Source organism: Magallana gigas, chromosome 8, assembly GCF_963853765.1.
Source record: "Magallana gigas chromosome 8, xbMagGiga1.1, whole genome shotgun sequence".
Classification (NCBI taxonomy): domain Eukaryota; kingdom Metazoa; phylum Mollusca; class Bivalvia; order Ostreida; family Ostreidae; genus Magallana; species Magallana gigas.
In genome coordinates this window covers 41431141-41450979 of record NC_088860.1, presented here as the reverse complement: position 1 = coordinate 41450979, position 19839 = coordinate 41431141, and the positions used below count along the sequence as shown (strand labels likewise).

The 19839-nt window shown below is 34.3% G+C and overlaps 2 protein-coding genes across 3 annotated transcripts; both read right to left on the bottom strand.

Moving 5' to 3' along the window:
* Nucleotides 1–428: 428 nt before the first annotated feature.
* LOC105346321 (uncharacterized) lies at nt 429–9779 on the bottom strand. Of its 2 annotated transcripts, none has more exons than XM_034471300.2 (10): nt 9566–9779; nt 7107–8156; nt 5884–6076; nt 5468–5497; nt 4639–4761; nt 3006–3106; nt 2362–2467; nt 1727–1900; nt 1160–1320; nt 429–550 (listed from the first exon to the last, which is right to left on the bottom strand). In XM_034471300.2, exons 2-10 carry the CDS (start codon nt 7887–7889, stop codon nt 443–445), a joined length of 1779 nt encoding a protein of 592 aa, XP_034327191.2. In that variant the 5' UTR covers nt 7890–8156; nt 9566–9779; the 3' UTR covers nt 429–442. The 2 variants fall into 2 exon arrangements, with proteins under 2 accessions (XP_034327191.2, XP_034327190.2); XM_034471299.2 differs by lacking the exon at nt 9566–9779 and adding an exon at nt 8530–8686.
* Nucleotides 9780–18180: 8401 nt separating this feature from the next.
* LOC136271005 (E3 ubiquitin-protein ligase TRIM71-like) lies at nt 18181–19839 on the bottom strand. Its single transcript, XM_066070068.1, has one exon. The coding sequence runs from the start codon at nt 19837–19839 to the stop codon at nt 18181–18183; it is 1659 nt and encodes a 552-aa protein (XP_065926140.1).

The following is a 19839-nucleotide window of genomic DNA, read 5'->3' as shown; positions in this document are numbered from 1 at the left end:
ACTCTCCATTTGGAGAAGTACAAAAGCGTAATTGGTAAATGAAAAATAACAAAAGATATGTACAGAATGTATGCAGACATAGAAGTTGCATGGAAAGAGTTAATTTGTGTGAAGATGAAGATGAGAGAAGTTATGATGGATAATAGTTAGATTTCTATAAAATTGCTTATGTTTTATTTTACTGAATTATAGTGACATATATATTTTACTTCAATGCTTTTATTTCTTTAGTTTCCCGCGAGTCCCCCTTTTGCACTTAGCCTATTTTAGTTTAGTTCATGAAAAACAATTTGCAAATATTGAGGGCAGAGAGAAAGTAAGTTTCAGAGTAAAAAAATAGGAATTTAATTATATAACGCATAATTATATATGATACATGTATTTTAAAAAAGAATGAAATAACTCTAGAAATAAGTTGAATAACGAAGTGAATATTTTTTGTTTATTTCGCCGAGCATGTAATTTCATTGTATTGATCCGTCAGAAATATGTGAAGTGACGTCACTTGTCCCATGGTATATAAACAGTCTGGCACCGTCTGGAACATCCTCTGTTGATAAAAAGAGAATACGATTACTGATATTACAGCTAAGCGAACAATGTAAGTTTTAGTTAAGTCACTCAATGTAAGAAAGACACTGATTACATGCCTCATTGTCGTTACGAACCTCACTCGTGAAAGCAGGTAACGATTATGTACATTGTATTTATAAATACATTTTCAGGTGTCTTTTTTAAAATCTACATTTTAAATTTCCTTTTGATTTTTTTAATAACTGTGTCATAGAAACATGGCCTTACAGGCGTATTAAACAGCATTTATTTAGGTAGTTGCTTTAGAACACTTAACAAAATTGCGCACACTATCGGGGCACAGGAGGGGTTTAAATTAAAAAATAAATATGAAATTATCAGTAATTTTAGTTATTTATTTCATAATTGAAAAAGTGCATACACACCAGTAAAGGAAATAAGAAATAATTCTTCGACTTGGATGGGGATGATCGTTATATAGTCGGTAAGAGACCAAATCTATTATAAAGCCCTTCGGGATTTATTGGATTTGACCACGTGTCCGAGTGTAATGATCACCCATTAAAAGTCTAAGAATGATTCCTTATTTTCTTAATATATATATAATAAAATCAAAGAAACTTACCGAATACATTGTCTGTGGAATTTTCTCGAAGACGGGCGACTGTATGTCTGACACAAAGAACCAGGCGAACGCCACCAAGTGGCCCCTATCGTACATCAGGTGTAAGGGGGCTAACTCTTCACAGTACATGTCCTTACGTACATTGTACTGGTACTGGTGTCCTGTAATATCACAGTGACTAAAATACATGGGAAGCATAATCATATGCACTAATAAGTAACTTTTATAGAAGTTATATTATTCAGTACGTTTAAATATTTAAAACTGTTACAATTAAAATTCGCCACAACATATATAATGCCCTGGTCAGAATGAAAGCCATATTATATAAGTATGACAGTAACTTTTGATACTGAATCGTTTTTAAATTGCGTTTCAAACAACATTTTTTTTTTCAAAAGTGAGAACTAGTTATAGGTTTTAAATTTAATGCATCAATTTCATTTTGAGCAGATTAAAAAGGCTTCAATATTTTGACAGCAAACTGATTAAAACATTTCACTGTTTTTCGTACGTGAGGCGTAAAGTGGTGGGAGGGGTGAAAGTGATACTTGAAAGTTGACCCACCTAGTCTGGGCACACACTTTCCCTGCCCCCACAGCGTCTGTTGTATTGTGGACTCCTCTGACGGCACCGGCACGGCGTCAGTGAGGGGGTTGGGACCGTTCTGGAAGTACAGCCCCGACCCTATCCCCTCTGATATCATCTGGGCCTCGGTCCGCGTGGAGGAACAGATTTTTGCTGCATAATAAAATTAACAACTCTTTCCTAAGTTCATGTCTAATTCAAAGAGCTAAGAAAAATATCTACGTGACACCGTATGTCAAAACAGGAAAAATTTTGAAGGCGTGTGTATGTTAGGGAGAGGGCGGATTTACGGGTATGAAGTTATAGAACGTACTTCATTAGTGTATATTTTACATGTAAGTCATTTTGCATATAATAAACATTATGATATAAGCAACAATATGCAAAGGGACTTTCGGATTTACAATGATAATCTCTGTATCGGGGATTTTAAAGTAATCTTTTTTGGCCTGATAACAAGAAATGCTTAAATGTTTACGAAATCAGTAGTTAAAAACAACATGAATATAGGCTACTTATTAAATATTCTAAGCTTTATGTAAACATTAAATGATGTGTGTCCTTACCAGATTTATTTCTCTATTTTACAAAGTTGAAGACAAAAATAATCTTACATGGCTCCATGAAGTATGCAGTGACGAACAGAAGGTTTCCCTCCAAAACAAATGGACGGGGCTTCAAATTACGGGTGGGGTATCCATTGGGCAAGTTATCCGGGATCTGAAAAAATGTAAACATCATGCATTATGATGCATCTACAAGTATAAAACAGCAGCAACACGATAACTCTCATCTGACTTGAGCAGATGTGTGCCTATTTCAGACATATTAATTAACCCCCTCCTCTTCTTCTTTGAAGAAAGAAAACCACCTTTTTGAAAGCTTAGTTTTGGGGTAACCTTGAATACACAGGTACATATCCACAACACCTTCACTCGTACGTTGATGTTCAATTTCATGAAAAACAATTTATAAAGATTTAAGACTCGATTATAAAAGGTTAATGTGCCAAAGAAATGCTCTTATATTCATGGGTGGTCGCTTGATTCGACATATCGGTAAGGACGTTTGTCCACCTTTGAACCATGTGAGTTAAAATCATTCAAATACATGTAAGCCATAAACATTATGAAAACCTTACTTATAATACAAATAATTTTACACAAAACTGTTATTCTCGACAAGATTGAACAGATCTAAAAATATCGACGATCATATCTAGTTCTCTCGAGGCCCCGTTATACAGTATGACTCTTACCCCTGTCTGTATACCGGCTATCAGCCCCTGGGAGTCGTAGATCAACACTAGGGCGGGGTCGTTGTTCCGCCAGTACCGCCTCCCCACGAAATTCGCCGACCCTAAAACCGTAAAATATCGTATTCAATATATACATGTACTAACCATATTTCTAAAAGTGAGTGTGAATCAATTTTAGTAAAGCATCATAATTTACATAATTATGTAAACAGAAGAATCGTTAAGTTAAAATTCCTTTAGGAAAAATATCACGATTTTTGGTCAAATTTTTCCTGTTTAAATTTTAGAATGCTTTAGTAGGACATTTCTAATAACCAAAATTTGATTGTTAGTCGTCGATTTATAAGCTCAGTTCATATATTTGATTACATTTTGAAGGTTGACAGGAAAATTCTAGGTTTTGACCTAGAATAAATGTGACAAATTCTAGGGATTGTTTATTTTTGCTCAAAACAAATTAAAAGAACTTCTACCGGTATATTTAACCAATGTAAACAAACACATATTACAGAATTGTGAGCTCTGTATCTTGCTTATAACTCTACAACTGACGCTCAAATTTTGGTTGATCAATTGATATGCATTACTAAAGCATTGTAAACAATAAAATTAGAAAAATAAAATTTGACCAAAATCATGACGATGCCCCTTTAAGAGAAAAATACCGCGTCAGGCGAATGTGTCTTACTTGTAAAATACAAGCATTGAAAGAGGGTGTGACAATGACAACTAATCCCACAGATGCTTGAGGACAGGACCCCCCCCCCCCCCCACCCCCCGACTTAGAAATGGAGTAGTTGACGTTTTTGTGATAGAAACTCATTTAAAATCATTTACACATGTTCCATATCATATATCTGAAAATTAATTGAAAATAAATGATTTATTAACAACCCAACCTGCATATACATGTACATATGTGTATTATATGCAAGGGGGGGGGGGTGTTGTTTTTTAAATTAATCGTTAAATTTTCGTTAATTTTTAGATACTTAAAATTATTGAACATGTTGTGTACATGACTTTAAAGGATTTTCTATCAAAAAGTCAACTACCCCGGGGGTTTAAATCGGGGGGTGGGGGGTGGTCTTGGTCCAGTCGTCAAGCACCTGTGAACTAGTCCCACTCCTGATGTTTGCGGTGATGAATGAATTACAATACAATTCATTAGTTAATCGTTATTTTTATTTACGTTGAAATCAATCAAAGAGGTGTGTTTACAAATTCGGTCATCATTTGACTGATTGATCTGGATCACTCTGACACGACTCATCAATCAGCGAGGGTCTCCTGTCGCTACAATTCATTAGGCAGGTTTATTTAATTAGCGCACGCGCCACAATCGTTTTTGTTTCTGGTGTGATATGTTTCTTTGATCAATCTAACGATGATGTATATGCATACATATTTATGTATGCCCTCCCCTTCCCCACTTATAATCAGCAAATGCATTCTTGTAGGCCTACAGAATAACTTTGCTATTTCTACAGCGTTGCTTGATACTTAATTCAGAATGGCGACTGATCGATAACTAACATTGCTTTATACATTCAGTTGCTTAGGTACTAACTTATTTTTTACTTAGACATACTCATGTATACTTAATCGTGTACTTGATATATATTGTACCTACCAGAACAGTCCGTCAGTAGCATATAACCATCAATGATGGCGTCTGACTCCTTCAGAGGAAGGTGAGCGAAGGCGGACGGATTGCCCATCAGACCGGGTTCTGTGGCGTTGTGGTCCCATGTTACTGAATGGAATAAGGAGTAGATGTATGAACAAACGAGTAAAAAATAAAACACATTTTACGGTTCAGTAATGTGCCAGTCAATGAAAAAAACTATTAAAAGCTTGCAAACAGAGAGAGAGAGAGAGAGAGAGAGAGAGAGAGAGAGAGAGAGAGAGAGAGAGAGAGAGAGAGAGACTGTTTGCTAAGTTTTTGAAAACTATAAATATATATACATGTAGAAAATACAATTATATCCACTTGACAAATTGAGACTGGGTTAATAGAATGTCGTTGGCCGAATATCACCCCAGTGTTGTAAAGGACACACGTACTCCGTGATTAATTATCATTATTTCGTTAACGCGATATGTGACATTTTCAAGGAAATTTCCCTAAACCACTCCTGTTCTTACAGCGTTTTTAAAATGACAAATGATAAATAGTTTGTTTGTTATCTGCTTTAGTTGCAAAGGTCATAATTTTTCATATGCATTTATGCATATTTCAATGAATTTCATTAATGCACAGATATCCCGTGTCGATCTTTTGCATTTTCGTTCACACACACACAAAAAAATAGAAGATAAAAAGCTAGATATATATATAGTCATAGAAACAATAAGATGTAAATATTTTACTTTTATGATATGCTAGTATAATGAAGTAAAGTATAAAAGCAAGTTCATTTCCATCTTTTTTTTTAATGATATACTACATGAATACCTACCTCGTAAGTCGTTCCATTTTGGAGACTGTCCTAGAATTGAAAAAAAAAAGACAAATTAAAATAAATGTTAAATCAACGCAATCCGAAAGTTGAAGAATATTTGAATATTGTTTTCATTTTCCGTATCCTTATCCTCTTAAAAACAACACCCTTCCCAAAAGCAGATAATATAATATAGCCCCCCCCCCCCCCAAAAAAAAAACCTCCCGATTTTTAAAACAAAACATCCCTAAAAGTTTAAAGGTCTGACGTTTGTTTAAATTAACATTGAATTTTTCACAATATTTACATTTCTTAATTCCACACCTCTTAAATCATTTACAGATGGTTGCATGTAAATAGAAATTAACATTTTGTGCAATACCACAGACAAAAACAGAATCAACGCCATAACAGTTTAATAAAAAAAATCCTACCGTCCAATGGGAGCATGAAATTACTCATCTGCGGACCTGAATTTGACGAGGTTATTTCCGGTTGACCTATTGCGTTGGGTGTGATTTGCTGTGTACCGCCTGGTCGCTGGATTTGCCGAGAGCCTTGCGGTTGACTGGACTGCATCCCATTCAAAGTTTCGCTTGGTAATTGATTATTTGTGGTAAACGTCGACTAAAATTAGTAGAATAACAATTAATTTAGTTCTTTTTTTTTCTTTCGAAGAAACGATATATTGTTCGACAAAATGAGATAAATATCATTAAAAAATAGATTTTCTTGGAAAACTAAATAGGCCAAATGTGACAAAACGAACGCTGTAGTTTTCATGAGAAAATACAGGTTATTTTCCATAACCATCAATAAAATTTTCGTTTCATCAAATTTGATGTTAACCACTGAAAATAACGCTTTAAGAATATAAATATCGGTAATTTATTCTTTAGTTTCAATTAAACATATATCTTTTTTTTTTAAACTTAATTTCTTATTTCATTAGAAATATTAAAAAAGCGTTACACGTACATATCTTAAACTGCTGATCAGAAATAGGATCGATAATTATGCTCTTTTTCTACCCATAATTTTGCTTTGTACATGTATAAAACAAAGAAACGGTGAAATCACTATGTAAGTATGTAAGCCGAGCATCGATACTCAGCTAGTTATGAAATAATTTATCTGAATATAGTGACCATTAATAGCAATTATATGTGTGTAGTATTGCCGAGATCGATATAAATCGGTGACCGTTCCCACCTTTTCTGGGGCCAGGTGGTAGTAACCACTGATCATCGGTACTTATATTATGTTCCCGTCACATGTCAGAGCCATAAACCTTCTATAACGGACATGAATGGAAGATCCTTTTACGTACTGTCTTAATCTAAATATTTGACCTAATGACTGTAATACTATACGACTAATTATCTATGGCTAATTACTACGAAGAAAAGATTCGATCTATTTTTTTTTATATGAAATATAAAATTTGTATGCATCATACAAACGTTGCCGATTTGATAGAGACTCGAGACTGTTGAGTCTAAATATCTAGCCATGGATATGTAAGATTTAATATATAAGATTTTAAACATCGATTGTTGTTGAAGCGCTTCAATAATTACCTTTGAATTAGTTGGGTTTTTTTGGGTTGACTTTGATTTAAGTATACACATAAACAATAAATGATCGAATTACAAACCGTTTGCGCGGGTAATGCGGCTTCATAAAGTGGCACGTTACTTCCAGGAACAATGGATGGAATAAACATTTCCGGTTCCTCACTGTGTCGGCGGTTTTCATTCGGTTGGAACGGAATATAAACCGGGTAGATTTCTCCAGTGGCTGGGACACGCACTGCTAACTGGGGGTAGGGTAAATATATAGGTCTCTCTGGATATTTCAGCCTTCTTGTAGAATCAGTTGTAAAAGGTAAATACGCGTACGCATTTTGCTGCGGAAGAATATATTGAATATAGATGGTTGTTGGATCATCAGACACAACTGCTGTACCTGCCACACCAGAACTTCCCTGGAAAATTTGTAGGGTAGCGCGATTTTCCACCCTCCGAAGTGGGGGCACATTTGGATAATAGGTATCAAACATGGATTTAATTGTGACGTAATGATCGTCATATCCATTATCAGGAATCGACACAGAGGGAAAGGAACCGGAAACGGAAATAAAAGTCACAACGGAAGTGGTGCTTGGCGGTACTGTTGGCACAGTAGGAATATTGCCTCCACTCTGAGCGGAAGCCATCCACGGTGGCGATGTAGCGGGTTGATTGGCTGGAGTAAAAGCCATGTTCTGAGTAGGGGGTACCACATTCCCAGGGGTCCCAATCGGGGGTAATGTTCCTATACTTTGTGGAATGGGTAGATTGCCAGGGGGCGGCAAACCAGGTAATTGTCCCGATACTTTAACCGTCAAACAAACAAGAAACGCGATCACAAGATTAAAATCCATTTTGAAGAAACGCATCAAAAGACGTGTGCACGAAGTGATAAAGATATAATTCTGTATGACGAGGTAAAACAATAAACCGGATTTCCTACAGAATAAAAAATTCAGTCCATAATACAACAATAACGTGTAGCCGTGCTTCTTTAGCGAGAAAGGTCACTTGTATATGATACTCCGTGTCTGTTAGCGTTATAAATGACCCCGCAAAAGTATCGTTAAGCGGAAACCATTATCATTTTATTCCTGGAAACAATGTCCTTTCAGTCCGAGGCTCGGTGCAGAGTTCTGCAAAATAAAATGAACATGAGGACACCTTAACGCTTTTGTTCAATGCAGTGACCTTTCACCTTTTGTTGTAAGTTTCAAATCCGTCATTCGGAATCATGTAGCTAAGAAATCGATCTTGTTAATCGATTTTTTTGGTCGTGAGACATCAAAGTCAACATTTGTTAGAATGCCTTTGAAATTCATTTAGAGCATCTTACGCGAATCAATTTCACTTCATCAAAAGTCAGACATAAAAAAGCAAAAGTTTGTTTTAAAATCATGATTTCTTTTTCATGAAGATATATCGTAAATATAATAAACATTAAATAAGCATAATTCATTTCCAGCTAATTAGCTGTGTTGTTCAAAACTAATACGTAAAAATACAAACCCTTCGACGCAGCCGACAGTACTCTATTTAGTGTATATAAATCCTATTTTTGTAAGTAAAATTCAAGAAATGTTGTAGTCTGAAATGTTTTCAATGTTCTAATGAACGCACAAACCCGTGCATGTTTTTTTATTATAACAATTTTTTACGCCAATATCGTTTTTGCATATTAATAAACAGAGAGGGATGTTACTCACAATATTACTGTCGGGTTCGGAAGTATGAATCACCCATATTCTGATATATTTTTATATATATATATAAGGAAACTGACATGTAGATCAAATAACAATTATTTATATTAAAAGAGGTCGTATAACCTAATGATATACTTAATCATAGTTTTGTGGTTTATTAGAAAGTAAAAGAGGTGACGCACTGTCATGTTAAACTGAGAAAATGCTACCTTTACGCATGCTCATTCATTTTTCAGAGTATATAAAACAGTGAAAAGACACATATACGAGACTGCAGAGTCACATTTAAATAAAGCATTTTGAAATATGCCCGTAATTTTGTTTTTTTGATACTTTTGATTCTAAGATATGTTATTGTTTTATAGATTCTAGTAACCTCTCTCTCCTACCCTCTCCCTCCCCCTCTCTCTCTCTCTCTCTCTCTCTCCCCTCTCTCTCTCTCCTACCCTCTCCCCCCTCTCTCTCTCTCTCTCTCTCTCTCATCCACAATTACGTACATATGTTAAGCAAGATCTGCACTTTTTTCTTCTTTACTAGTTTACATTTTAAAATAAAATGTAAACTAGTAAAGAGTAACCGAGTCAAAAAGCTTTCATAGAATACCTTTCTTAATGCATCAAAATTATATATAATCATTTAGAATTACATTTAGCAAAACTACAGATCAACTACACAAATCAGAAAGACGTTTTCTTAAAAAAGTATAGAATTTAACAATGCATCACAGAAAAGTGAAACCCTGAAAAATAATTCACTAAGTCTTAAAAAAATAAATTAAAGAAATATTCTAAATCAATCACAACAATTACAAACAGAATTGATAAAATTAAATTTCTTACCGGCTTATCGCCATCAGATCCGTGTCATTTTCCGTTCTTTAGCTTGACCAAGCGCACGGCGCAAGCGAGATTTACACGGTGTTTAGACGAGGTCATAAAAATGGCGATAAAATCAGCAAAGCGTTGACACCATAACCGCACGAGACGGGGACAATGTGTAATAAATTGCAAAAAATTGGCAAGCGTATACACATTTCTTTCAAACATATGTATGAATATTCCTCCCAAAGTTTGGAATATTTTGTTTGACCTTTATTGTTCGAAGGTAGTTGCGGTTTCTGTAATTGCTTGTATTTGTTTTGTTTTTTAAATCTTGGATTGTTTGGGATTTTTTCTTCCTTTTTTAGATATCTGTCGGGAAGATTTATCATCTGACTGATGGACGTTTTTATAATAACATGGCACTATGACGATAAGGATTTATTTTTCAATTACAGGTACGAATTGCATTTAGAAGACCTTTAAGTCTCTTTGTGTAATTTCTTTGTTTTTCAGGACCGCAAAAAAGGTGAATATTTTATCAAAAGCAGAAATCTGTTACATGTAACAATATTAATAAATTCTGGATCAAAGTGATCTATAAAAATTTGAATTTTATATAACCCTTGCAGAATTTATCCTATCCGCTTCACAGCTAATTTAAAAAAGTTGAAATGTTAATGTAATTTGAGTACATCTAGGTTCAAGAATTATCCTAACTATACTTATCACCAATCAAAGTACGAAAGTACTGGGCTGCGTTCAAGATCGTAGCTGCTACGTAGGGCTAGGGAGTTGAACGATAAGATAGCCTAGCCGCTACGTAGCCTAAATAGTTTATGTTAAGCATCAAATTCAAGATGGTCACCTTAGTTACCACTTTGTAACAAACATGAAATCTATTTATTTAGTGATATTTTGTTCATCCTTTAAGTTATAATAAATTTTAACATGTATATTTCCTCTTGAAATTAACAAATTATGTCAATATAATTAGTCTTTAGTTGAATATTTCCAACTTCAAATCTGAGACCTAGCGGCTAACCTAGCGGTCCGTTCAACAGACCTCTATATCTACGACCAAGCGGCTAGGCTAGCTGCTACGATCTTGAACGCAGCCCTGATGGGAGTTGATTTAATGGATTATTATTTGGTTTAAAATCAACGATATGTAATTTTGAATGGCATTTAGCTTCTAAGCTGTATTAGAATTACGCCTTTTTTCTATTACCGATATGAATTTTTGGGGTTTTCCAACAATAGTTCAAATAAAACCCTTTAGGAATAATGTTGTGTAATATTTATAGCGATTACATAGAGTAAATTTCATCAAACTATGAAATTTGTAATAGAAATAATTCTTGATATTCAAGGATCCGAGCAATATTGAACTCTTGTCTTGTTCGACCAGACGCTATGCTGTCTCTGTAAAATTCCGACAAGCAGAGCGTCTGGTTGAACGAGACTATAATAAACACTGGCGTAGGAATCATTCCTATAATCTCGTATTCCGAATGCCTACGACATAAATTATCTGAATTGTTCAGCCATATATAACCTGACTATTTGACTATTTCAAGGTATTAATAGATAGTTTTCCATGAAAAACAATGCTTCTGAATACATCATATCAAAGAAGAAAGGGCAGTAAGGGCTTATTTTGGACTCTATTTAGGCATAAATTTAAAAACCGTGTATATTTCTGTAATAGTAATTTATAAACTAGTCAATGTCTGTTTTTTTTAAATTAATGATTATTTTTTTTCTCCGGGAAAATAGATTTTGATACTGTAATGCTAATTTGATCAGAGTTATGGCTATTGTTGCTCAGGTGAGCGATGTGGCCCCTGGGCCCCTTGTTCTATTGTAGTTTTAATGCTCAAAACTACTCAAGTTGGCCCCCTATCTCCATAACTACTTCTGCATTCATTAACATATTCCTGAATGCAAATGGTTGCCATGACAACCATAAACTCATTTTTAAATTTAAAAAACCAAATCATTTATCAACTATAATTAAAACATTTACCCTAATTACATTCAATGATGTGGTTAATTTAATGAATAGTTGTGATGTTAAGTCAGTGAGTATTACATGATAAGCCATTTTGCAGCGTTTTTATGCTGATATTTTCCCCCCAAAATTGACTTTTCCGAACAGTTTAGTACTGTTTTTGAGAAATAGACATCTACAGCATATAACCAGAAAATTATGATTCGTTTTTGAGATGGGGCCGATTTTGGCCCTTAGAATCCCTAGTTCTTTTTAACCTGTCCCGGGTTACCCGATGACTGGGTTTACCCGGTTATACCCAAATGCGCGGTTTAAGAATTTTTTCCTAGACGGGGGGTTCCGAGATTTAGTATGTCAACATACTAGTGTTTAATAATTGGATTTGTAAATAAATAAATCAAGGAAAGGTTGAACAGGTGGTCTGGTTCCCTCCCACCATATTTCAAACCATGGACATTCATCCGTTATATGTTTATGTTCAAACGTATTAGATTCACAGTTGAGTATCCGTGAAGACGTTGAACCCTCTCGCAATGACAAAACAACTGGTGCAGACATTGCCAGGCAGGTCCTAAATTTGACAATTTAACTAAATATTTATCTTCACAACAATTGACGCACTTTACAACACTTTGCAATCGGATTTTGTTGGCTTTGCGCGAGCTATCGCATACGTTGCATGAGCTCTCGCATTCGTTGCATGCATTTTTCCGGGTGCGTTGCATGCATTTTTCCGGGTGCATCAAGTCTCTTCAAAATACTGGACATGCACGCTATTCATGCTATCAGATGCGACCGAATGCGATCTACATTTCTGCAATGCGCCGCACATCCTATCGCATTGGCGCACGTTCAATTGTTCGATCATCTAGTCATTCGTGCGACCCTATCGCATAACCTCACAACACTCGCTTTATTGTACAGCAGTCGCATACAGATTCAATGCGTTTACATCGCACAACGGTCGCTCTGCATCGTGCGAGTTTCGTACGAGTAATTACGAGAGAGAGACTTAGAGTCTACTTTGTTATATACTATTCATGTTTCACCGTGTTAATCTTTAAACTAAGCGTGAAACTGGGGAATCAGCTCTGTGGCTGCTGAGCTACTCGCTTTTACAGGAAATATATATCTATACTTCTATACTACTATATTAAAATAATTGACTCGAATTTTTGGGCTTTAATACCAAGGACTCGGAAGAGTACTGTCATTTGTTTTATATATTTTCAACATTATCGGCACTTGAAGATTACCAATTTGTTTTTATTTTTTCTCAATCAAGCTTCGCTAATTAATAATCAACGAAAATTCCTTTTAAAAATCCGGAAATCGTATGGATTTTTCGGATTTTACAATCTTGCGCATGCGCATTACATTCACGCTAAATCACGGGAGGCTCTTTAGTTTTTGTTTCTACAATATTACATTTGCATGGATAAACTCAGAAACGATATAACAAATTCGTGTAAATTTTCATTGAAAATTTGTCATACAATCACAGGAATTACGGGAGATAAGTCTAACTCAGTGCATTTAATATGAAAAACACGATAGTTTCGAGTGTCAACTCGAAGCGAATGAAAAACACTGCTGGAGAAAGTGTTGAATTCTTTATTAATATGAATTGAATTTTTAGATGAAAGGTATTGGCAGCCCTCAAAATGGTTTATTATGAATAATTCGACTGTTATTTTCAAAGTAACTTCGTTAATTTTCTCCAAAATCGTTTTGGAGCGATTCTGCAATTTTTTGCTACATTACGGGTATATGGGAGGCATTTTAACTGTAGTATCTGAAGGCCTGTCCCGAGACACAGTGTAGGGAAATCAATAGCATTATTGTAGGCTTAAAGCTTTATTATGTAAATGGCAACAATACGGTGTATCTATTTCGTAAATTCCAATATCATATACAATCTCAACCCGTGCACGCACGGGTTAAAGTCTAGTCTGATTTAAAACAAATCAAAAGTCCTAATTAATAAATTTAGAATTGATGTTTATTCAATTAAAGCAGGAAAGAAAGTGCAATAAAATCAATAAAAAATGTACAACAATTAAAAAGATTTTATATTCACCACTCCGGAGAAATAAGAAAATACAACAAATGAAATTAAGCAAAAGTTTCCAAAAATGTCGACTATTTTACCACTAATTCTTAGCATTTTTCTGAGTATTTAAAGGAAAACTTTGCATAGAAAAAAATAAAAATGATCAATAGAAAAATATGATTATGCATATTGTGACCATTTGATGACATTCAAATAATGTAATATAACAATTTTGTTTGATTCAAAAAACATTATTTCTCTTGTATTGATTTAAATTCAAAAACATCCATATAATGCATAATCATGTATTACTCATTGTCTAAATACATTGTTTTAGGAAAAACGTCAAATAAGATCAAATACATTTTTAGGTCCGATTAGATGAAAAATATTAAACACTCAAAAAAAAAAACCAAAAAAAAAAACAACAACTAAAAAAGGATCTTAATATTTTGTGGATATCGATGTGGATTTTTTGAAGTTTTGAACATTCATCAGAGAAAACAAGGTTGAATGGAAAACTTAAACGACTACTCTTATTCTTAAGATCATATGTCGATAATGATATAATCAGCTCTTACAACTTGAATTCTAATTGGAATAACATACATTTACCACTCCTCTTTATAAGTAATGGGCCTTAGTCCCTTTGTGGCCATTGCTGGTAAAGAACTGCTACTCGTCCCTTAAGCATTGTCATTAATGTGACATAACGTTTGCTGATAGCTATATATATATAATATATAAAGTGCATTACCGTAATTAATCTAGGAAAAACAAAGACTATTGAAGTGTTATAGATAAACTCTCATATAATATAAATAAAAAAGAGGCCCATGGGCCACATCGATCACCTGAGGAACAATAGGTATGATATAAAATATAAAAATTATAAATAAAATCCATTTTTCCCCCTGGATATTCTTATGTTTAATTTATAATCATTAGTCCCTTTTCTAACAGGATGATTTTATAGTCATATCACAAGTTGAGTATTGCAGTTTTCAAATAGAACCTTAACAATTGTTTATATATGGGATATAAACCTATATCAAACTCTGACCCTTCTTTTGAGGCCGAAGAATTGTCCGGGTGCCAAAGTCCTAACAATTATAAAGAATCATCTGGCTGATTAGTTTCCGATCAGAAGACTTTTAATGATTTACTATACATATTCCTATGTAAAACTTTGACCCCCCCCCATTGGTGGCCCAACCCTACTCCCGGGGGGTGTCATTATTTTCATAACTTTGATCTACACTACCTAAGGATGCTTCCAAAGAAGTTTCAGCTTTCCTGGCTGATAAGTTTCTGAGAAGATTTTTAAAGATTTACTCTTTATATTCCTATGTTTAAATTTGACCCCCATTGTGGCCCGAACCTACCCCTGTGGGGTCATGATTTTCACAAATTTGAATCTACACTACATGAGAATGCTTCCACACAAGTTTAAGCTTTCCTGGTTGATAAGTTTCTGAGAAATTTTTTAAAGATTTACTCAAAATATTCCTTTGTAAAACTTTGACCCCCCATTGTGGCCCCACCCTACCCTCGGAGGTCATGATTTTCACAACTTGGAATCTACACTACCTGAGAATGCTTCCAAACAAGTTTCAGCTTTCCTGACTTAATTGTTCTTGAGAAGAAGATTTTTGAAAATTTCTTAAAATTTTTCATTAATTTCCAACTATCTCCCCTTGAAAAAGATTGTGGCCCTTAATGTTCTCAACTTTGTATTCCCTTTGCCTAAGGATGATTTGTGCCAAGTTTGGTTGAAATTAGCCCAGTAGTTCTTGAAAAGATATGTTGAAAATGTGAATTGTTTACAGACAGACGGACGGACGACAGACAAAATGTGATCAAGAAAGCTCACTTGAGCTTTCCGCTCAGGTGAGCTAAAAACTAATTATGCACAGTTTGTTCACATGCAATATGAATATTTGTTCACTTACACAGCTAATTTGTTTTCAGATATTTTACTGCACAAGAATAGCCAGTTTACAAGTAATATGAAATAAACAGTTTAAATCTGTGCACATACAAAAATGATATTTTGAAAAGGTATTCAATGTATAATGATCACATTTTGTACCTAAAAATGAATGGTTCAATATTCTAAATCATAATATTATTTTGAAATTGTTATCAAATAAAAAATATTCGACCAAAAGAATTTTCAAAATTTTGATTGTTCTCTAATTAATTGCATTGCACCTTGAATTATACATTGATCAAAGTCTACAGGCAACGCATGTTTTATTAATATATTCTAAAAAGTAAGTTGAATTTCATATAAATCTCTTGGTGAGTGTATGCATAGACATTCTTTTGATTAAAATATGAAATAAAGTCAATCATTCATCACTGATATTTTAACAAAATTAAATTTTTTTCCTTTTCATCAAGGAAAGATATCTCCTTAAAAAAGTTCTAGGTGCAAAATGGCCAGCTTCTTATATGTTGTCAGTCATGTAAATTTGGTTAAGGACGTTGTTTACTCAGGGTTCGAGTTCTCAAATCCGGATTGTGAAAAAGTTCAATTTCATGAGTAAAACTTGTTTTAAATACGAAAAGTATTTATCAAATGAATTATTATTGACATAACTATAGATAATTTTACTAAATTATGGAATTAGGCTCTGACAAAGTTTGACTTTTAGCAAAACAGAGGAAATTCGGACTAAATATTTCAGATTTTGTTTTCCACTGAAATATTTTTGGTAGTGTTATGATATTTAAAGTTAAGATTCTATTTGTTAGTCAACATAATTTTGCATATTTTGTTGGTTTATTTTGCTTTTTCGTTTAGATAAGCGCATGGCACACACTACAAAAATATTGAAAAATGCTCAAGAATGATAAAAGACACCATATCTCAAAATTTTGAACATTGACCTCATATAAATTCCATACCAGCAGAGAAAGGTCAATATACTTAGTTTAAAACTATTAATGTTTTAGCATTATCATCATTCAGTTTTTTGTTATAATGAATCAAATATGGGTAGTAATTTTAAAACTGATGGAGGAAATTCGGACTAGAATATTTATAAAAATTGTGAATGAAAACTTAATGCTTTGTATCTATTTAATGTCAATACCACTCATAAACTGTATTTCATTTGTTAAAGAGTTAAGCATTTTGTATCATTTTCACAATTAAGAAAATCTCAACCATAGTGTAAAATTTTTATGGATTTTTCTTAAATTTTCAAAAAATATTCAATGGCCATTAACTCAAAAAGTAGGTCATTGACCTACTTTTTTGAAGGTGAAGAATAACACTACCATGTAAAGTCTATAACACACAATAGTTGGTTTTTCATTATCATCAGTGGAATTTTTTTTTATTCTGAGTAAACGTCATCCTTAAATTCACTTTTGATGTAATCTATACTCTGTCTCAAGTGTTTGCTTCCACCACTTTTTGCTTGATATTTCAATAACAGTAAATACCTTTGTGCTCAAACTACGTTCATCCACTAAATATAAAAAATGTCCAGATTATCTGTTTTGAAACGCCCCCTTTACCGCTTCAGGTTTCAATACACATCCCGAAATTGAAAGTCTACGGAGATTTTGCATTGCAACAGCCATTAATAGGCCCGGATGATAACGTTAAAAAATTGCGCGATGTACTCCGAGTGTATTCCGAATGGAGAAAAGATGTAAACATTCCCCATTATAAATCTCCGTAAGGAATCTGTTTTCGTTCCTGTTAATTTTTCTGCGTGGAAAAGGATAATTGATCAATGAAGATATCTTGGATATATTCCCTTTTAACGATTTCAGCTGTATTTCTTCCACAGGTATGTGTAATTTTATTAAAAATCATCAAAAAGCGATGGAGGCAATAACTTGGGACAGACTATAGCAATACATATTAAACTAATTCTAAATTATTCAATTAATTAATAAAATTATTGTTTAATATCCCTTCATTACACATTGAATACCTTAAATCCACATATCAGTTCGATGACATTAAATAATTAAAACTACATGTATTGTAAAATGAATACAGTCACACAGTCTTAAAAACATCTAATAGATTGTCACTCTGTTTACATGTGATACATGTTTCATACGAGATATAAATTAAGTTAGTGATCATTTAGAAAATTTATACATGACCCATTAACGCAGATTATATGTATTTTATCTTTATGACAAATACTTGTACAATATAAACACACACAGCGACCTACGAAAAATCACGGACTGCACAAAACATTCATGATGATAGACTCCAGTTCCAATAGAAGATGATTTTGCTGTTTCTTTAAGCTAGCGCACTGATGTACATTAACAGTAATTTAGTGAATTTTACTTACTTTTTACTTTTTTGACGTGATCAAATCTATCATAAAGCCCGAAGGGCTTTATTGGATTTGATCACGCCCGACCAAAATTATCACCTCATAATACTCAAAGAATGATCCATATATATATATATATATATATATATATATATATATATATATATATATATATATATATATATATATATATATATATATATATATAATTGGTTCTTTTGATTTCATATAATTTATGCAGTTAATTGATTTACATGTAATATAGGATTTTCTTCACTTTACCTGTGTCACACTCGGCCACAAAGAGGTTGTCTCTGGTGTCCACACATAAACCCCATGGACGGTCTAAATCACAGTTGTCAATGTAGCGGAGGAACTGTCCGTCCTGATCCAGGATGTGGATACGGTGGTTGTAATAGTCTGCTGTCAGGATCCGACCCTGGCTGTCTGTTGTGATGCCCAATGGACTAAATGATCCCTTAGTAGTAGAGGGAGGACCAGTGTAGGTAAACCGGAATTTTCCGGCCTGATTGACCACCACTACTGCACCGGCGTCAAAGTCTGACACACAGATATCTAGGTTCCTGTTCTCACTGATGTATTTCATGTCACCATATAGATAGAGACGTTGTACTTTGTCATCGTACTGAATACTTTGTTTCTCTGTGGAGCCAGTGTAACACACGACTTTGGATTGTTTATCATCACTGTCCATGACAACCAGGAGGTCACCAGAGGAGGTACTACAGACACCGCGAGGTTCCCACCCCCGTAGTCTGATCAATGTCTGTATTTGTTTATTCTTCACTATGTTCACAGTTCTATCTTTGTAATCAGTATAAACTAGATCCCCACTCCTTGTGACTGCTATGTCGTCTGGTTCGTTTCCTGACTTGGATTTGATGGACTCCATTAGTTCCCCCCGGAGGTTAAAGAGTTTCATCATGTTATCCCCATGCGTCCAGATTTCTGTATCATTCAGACATGTCACACCGAGTAGATCTACATACACTGCAGTGTCTATATCTGTGATAAGCCAGGGTACATCCATCAGTGACCGGTCTTGCGCAGAGTACGCGTCTCCAAGTGGCGGCATGACTTGTTCCTCTATAGTGAAGGATAATGCTGAGAGAGAACCAAACTGTTCAATCAGCTGATCTGTGTGGATTTCCTGGGGTCTAAAGTTTGGTAAGGACACTTTGAGTTTAGGAGGCAATCTTCTGAATTCAGCAGTCCTGGATTTGTACTCGGAGACAAGGCAGACATCTTTGGATTTCAGTAACTTCTTCATTTCAGCAATAGTCTGTGTGATTTCAGAAATGGTGTGTTTGATTTCATCTTCCTGTGTATTTAGGACGACCAAGTGTTTGGATTCCATTTTCTTCACGTTAGATTTCAGGTTTTTGATAATTGTGTCTATTTTTCTGTGCCAGACTTCTCCTTGTTTGTCAATTGCTGTTGTCAATTTTTTGGAGTTTTTACTCAGATCAGCTTTCTGTGCTGGGATATCAGATGCAATGTCTTTGTATTTAGGATAAATGAATTGCTCAAATTCTTGCAAATCTTTTCGCACCTTTTCCGTTTTGCTTTCGAATGTTTTAAGAATATCATCTTGTATATGTCCTAAATGTTTTTTAGAAGAAATGCATTGTACACAAATAGGAATGTCACATTGTTCACAGTGGAGTTCACATTGTTTGGTGGGGTGTTTCCTACACTTGGGATAGTTCAGGGTGGTTAAATATTGATTAAGTGGCACCACTTTGTGAACAATAGAGGAATCAGAGAAATGTTTCTCTACACAGTCTTTACACATATGTATGTGACAAACTTCACAGTACATGGGGGCCACAGAGTCCTGACACAGGGTGCAGCGTACAACATCCTGGGCACTGTTCCTGGGGTCCAT

Bases quoted from the DNA above. Each gene is read 5' to 3' on its own strand.
- LOC105346321 (XM_034471300.2), bottom strand. From the start codon at position 7,889: ATGCGTTTCTTCAAAATGGATTTTAATCTTGTGATCGCGTTTCTTGTT. The intron at 2,468-3,005 runs GTAAGAGTCATA...ACATTTTTTCAG, and splicing joins TAGCCGGTATACAGACAGGG to ATCCCGGATAACTTGCCCAA. The intron at 1,321-1,726 runs GTGGGTCAACTT...GTGATATTACAG, and splicing joins AAAGTGTGTGCCCAGACTAG to GACACCAGTACCAGTACAAT.
- LOC136271005 (XM_066070068.1), bottom strand. From the start codon at position 19,839: ATGGACCCCAGGAACAGTGCCCAGGATGTTGTACGCTGCACCCTGTGT.